The sequence below is a fragment of the Capricornis sumatraensis genome, chromosome 16 (assembly GCF_032405125.1).
Source record: "Capricornis sumatraensis isolate serow.1 chromosome 16, serow.2, whole genome shotgun sequence".
Lineage (NCBI taxonomy): Eukaryota > Metazoa > Chordata > Mammalia > Artiodactyla > Bovidae > Capricornis > Capricornis sumatraensis.
In genome coordinates this window covers 3,419,431-3,423,035 of record NC_091084.1, presented here as the reverse complement: position 1 = coordinate 3,423,035, position 3,605 = coordinate 3,419,431, and the positions used below count along the sequence as shown (strand labels likewise).

At 57.9% G+C, this 3,605-nt stretch overlaps 1 protein-coding gene across 1 annotated transcript; it reads right to left on the bottom strand.

Moving 5' to 3' along the window:
* Nucleotides 1–1,096: 1,096 nt before the first annotated feature.
* Nucleotides 1,097–3,236, bottom strand: IZUMO1R (IZUMO1 receptor, JUNO). Its single transcript, XM_068988801.1, has 4 exons — nt 3,099–3,236; nt 2,040–2,228; nt 1,474–1,609; nt 1,097–1,365 (listed from the first exon to the last, which is right to left on the bottom strand). The coding sequence occupies exons 1-4, from the start codon at nt 3,234–3,236 to the stop codon at nt 1,097–1,099; spliced, it is 732 nt and encodes a 243-aa protein (XP_068844902.1).
* Between the last annotated feature and the right edge of the window lie 369 nt (nt 3,237–3,605).

The following is a 3,605-nucleotide window of genomic DNA, read 5'->3' as shown; positions in this document are numbered from 1 at the left end:
ATTCTGAGCACCTCACTTGCAGAGCTCTCTCCACAGGTGTTGAAATGCGAGGGCCGTGCCTGTGATAGGTCTGGGCTTAAGGACCAGGGAAGCGTGAGAGAGATGCGGGGTGGCGTTGGCTGGCTTTCCCAACTCAACCACAGCCTTACTAGACGCTGCGCTGTGTCAAGGAGAAGGTGGGGAGGAACCATATCCACTGGGAAGGTCTGAGGGTCTGAAAGGTTCTGAGTGGGTATGTGGGCTGCCAGTCTGTGTGCAGAAGGGATGTGAAGGCTGCCTTCTCTGGTCCCATTCCGACTCTTCTCTTACGCACAGCATGAGAAGCACAGAGTCCATCCTGACAGACAGGGGACTGCATTTTCCCCTTTTCTTAAGTTAAAATCATCTGGTCCACTTTCTCATTCCGAGTCTTCAGCGAAGGTCAAAAGACTTGTCCAAAGTCATATGAAAAGGGGTAAAGACATTAGAACTCAGGCTTCCAGCGTCTCAGACCAGTGTGCTGTGATTCTGAGGTTAAAACGAAGGGGGAAAGCCAAAAGCATTTGAGGCTGCCGCTTCGATCTTGGCCCCCAGAGCACATGGTCTGGGTGGCCCCATGGTTCCCCTGGCTTTGGGTCTTTTGTATGGTATGTTGCTAACATTGAAGAAAGGGGAGCATTGAAAGCTTTCTCACCAGAGGTGTTGTAAGGATATAGCAGGAGGGCCTGGCATGTATTAAGAAGTTTATTATCCTTAGGAAAGTGACAACCAACTTGGAGAGGTCACTACAGCTGGGGTCACACTGAAGGAAAGATGGGTGCTGTTTTGTTGGAGACATCACAGTGGGAGGGGAGGCCAGGGTGGTCCCCCTCAGCTCTGCTGGGAGAGGGGGGGCATGCACTGGTTAAGAAGGGCCTGGGGTCCCGCATCCGAGTCCCCCGCCTTAAGACAGGAGGGGCTGGTCTCTGGTTCCTTCCTGCCCCCCAGCTGACTTCCAGGCCAGAGAGGCCCAGCAAAACAAACCTGAAGGGACTGACGGGAGGTCCCAAGGAAGGAGGTTGCCTCAGCCGGCCCCGGCTGGGGTGGCGCAGGAGAGGATGTGGGAGGAAGGAGGCTCTCAGGAGAGGAGAGGCAGGAGCAGAGCGAAGGCCAGGAGTCCGGGGCAGCGCGCCCAGGAGCGTGCGGCGCTGGCGAAGCGGCGGGCCACTTCTGCGTTGGGGTTGCCCCGGGCGGGCTCGAACCACTTCTGCAGACACCGCCCGCTGCCCCTGCGCTCCGGGCTCGCCCTGAAGGAGCCGTTCCAGATCCGCTCACACAAGTTGGCGGGCGTGGGGAAGTAGTGCGGGAAGGGGCGGCAGGGCGCCCGCTCCGGGCAGCGGGGCTTCCCTGCGGGGGCCAGGAGCAGGCCACTCAGCCATTCATGTCCGGGGGAGGTTCGAGCTTGCATCTGCCCGAGGGAGGGGGGCCTCCTGGGCACTGCCTAGCCTCACTCACCCCGACTCCAGGCCCAGCTGCCGAGCCAGTTGGACTTGCAGGTGTGGGAGGTGCGGCAGTCTGCCCACCAGCGCTCACAGTCCTCCAGGCACAGGGGCGCGTCCAGAACCCGCTCCGCCTGCCAGCGCGGGTCCACCTGGGTGCGGCGCAGCAAGAGGCAGAACTGTCAGAGCATCAGTTTGAAGACTGTCTACAGCTGCAATGATAGTTGGGTCAGATACCATCGGGACATATTCTCTTAACATCGCTAAATATTTTACAAATGAGAAAAACGAGGTTAGAGAGTTTGTACATGACTCTGTTCCTACAGACAGGAGAGGGGACCCAGTGCCTCCATCCTTCTGGTCTCCCGTGACGGCTCTCCCCACAGGCAGTTATCTAGGGTCAGAGGGAACTTCTCCGTCCACTCCAGCGGCAGCCTCTGACTCTGCTCTTGTCCATAGCTGTCTGCTAGCGTCTTGGAGCTGAGCCTCTTAGGCAAACTGATGGATGTCAGGTGGGCCCTGATGGATGTGGGCCTCCCTCCCCTCTACCCGCTCTCTCACCCCCAGCCCACCTCTTCCCACCTTCTGGATCCAAGGCCCCAGGTTGGGGGAGCACTGGTAGAAGCAGATGGCCTGGAGGAAGTGCCTCTGGCAGTCCGGCATCATTAGTCCGCAGTGAACCAGGCTGAAGTTGTAGAGCAGAGACACATCCAAGTGTGCTTCCCAGCTCGTGCTGCCCGTGCAGCAGGCGTTGTCCTTCCAGGGGATGCACTGAGCACAGACCAAGACACAAAAGCAATGGGGAGAAGGGGTAAGGGGGCGATAAGCAAGTGGGCCAGAACGGTAAAGCCATCCGCTTGAAGAGGACCCTGCAAGTGGGATAGGCCGCTGTCCAAGGGGTGGAAGGAATGCTGATCATTTGTCAGTGTCCTCAGTTACTCAGTCATGTCTGAGTCTTTGTGACCCCATGCACTATAGCCTGCCTGGCTCCTCTGCCCATGGAATTTTCTAGGCAAGAATCCTGGAGTGGGTTGCCATTTTCTACTCCAGTTTGTCAATATTCACACCCAAAGGATGCCTGGACACTGGCCTCCCTGCCACAGACTGCATGTCCCCTAGGGATGGGTCTTTCAAGGTCTCAGATCCTGGTGGGGGGGCACAGCGGGGAACCCAAGACCCTATGGGATTGCACTGGAGGAGGGCACCTGCAGCCGAGAAGGGCTCACAGGAGCATGCCAGCCCTGGTCCTTGGGCCTCATCCCTGTCAGTCACCTTTAGGAACTTGGGGAGGAGTCCCTTAGGTCTTTTTTCCCCAGGGCCTGCCGGTGGGAGGGCAAAGGAGAGGAGCCTTGCTTGTTGGAATCTAGGCTGACCACTGATGAGTCTCCAGGATCACCACCCGCCCCGACTCCCTGAGTGGCCAGGCGGCTCAGGGATGGAAACGTTGAATCAGTCGGCATTTATGGTCTCAAAAGTCATAACCCCCTCCAGTGGGGCCTTTGCCCACATCTCCATCTAGGGAACCAAATGATTCCAGATGAACAGGGGTTCAGAAACCCTCTTGGGTTTTGTGTCTCTTCCCTGATCTACCAAAGCAGTGCCCATCCCCCCTGACCCCCACACCAGGGCTGGCCTCCATACCTCCTCATAGAGCTCAGCCTCCGGGCTCGGCTCTGGCTTGTGGGGCTTGGCATTTATGCAGACATTGAGCAGCTCGCGCCCAGTACACGTGGGGGGCACTGCCCACAGCCCCAACAGGAGCCGCCACCACCACCCCATGACCTGCCACAGAGAGGAGCCCCGCTGTGATGGGCAGAACCCCTGACTCCACACCCTGTCACCCCCAGAGCCAGAACAGGCTTCAAGCTTCTATCAGACTCCATGATGCTTGGGCTGCTTCTAGGACCTTTATCTGAGGCAGCATCGTTAATGTCTCATCCCAATAACGTTCCCAACAATGTCCAGACATTGAAGCAGGCCAGGCAGGGAAGATACCAGCCCCAGGGTAAGGGAGTGTTGGGGTGGACTGGCTCCAGCTTTCCCGGGGATCTTCCCTGGCCCTTCTCCACATGGAGGCAGTCTTTCTAACTCGGTGACATATGGGCTGGGAACTCAGAGCTCCGACCTTGGATGAGTAACTAAACACAC

What these genes read in the sequence shown, in the direction of transcription:
- IZUMO1R (XM_068988801.1), bottom strand. Translation starts at nt 3,236, where the DNA reads ATGGGGTGGTGGTGGCGGCTCCTGTTGGGGCTGTGGGCAGTGCCCCCC. An exon ending in AGGCTGAGCTCTATGAGGAG is followed by an intron (nt 2,229 to 3,098) that starts GTATGGAGGCCA and finishes GTCTGTGCTCAG; the next exon opens with TGCATCCCCTGGAAGGACAA. An exon ending in TGGGGCCTTGGATCCAGAAG is followed by an intron (nt 1,610 to 2,039) that starts GTGGGAAGAGGT and finishes CGCCGCACCCAG; the next exon opens with GTGGACCCGCGCTGGCAGGC.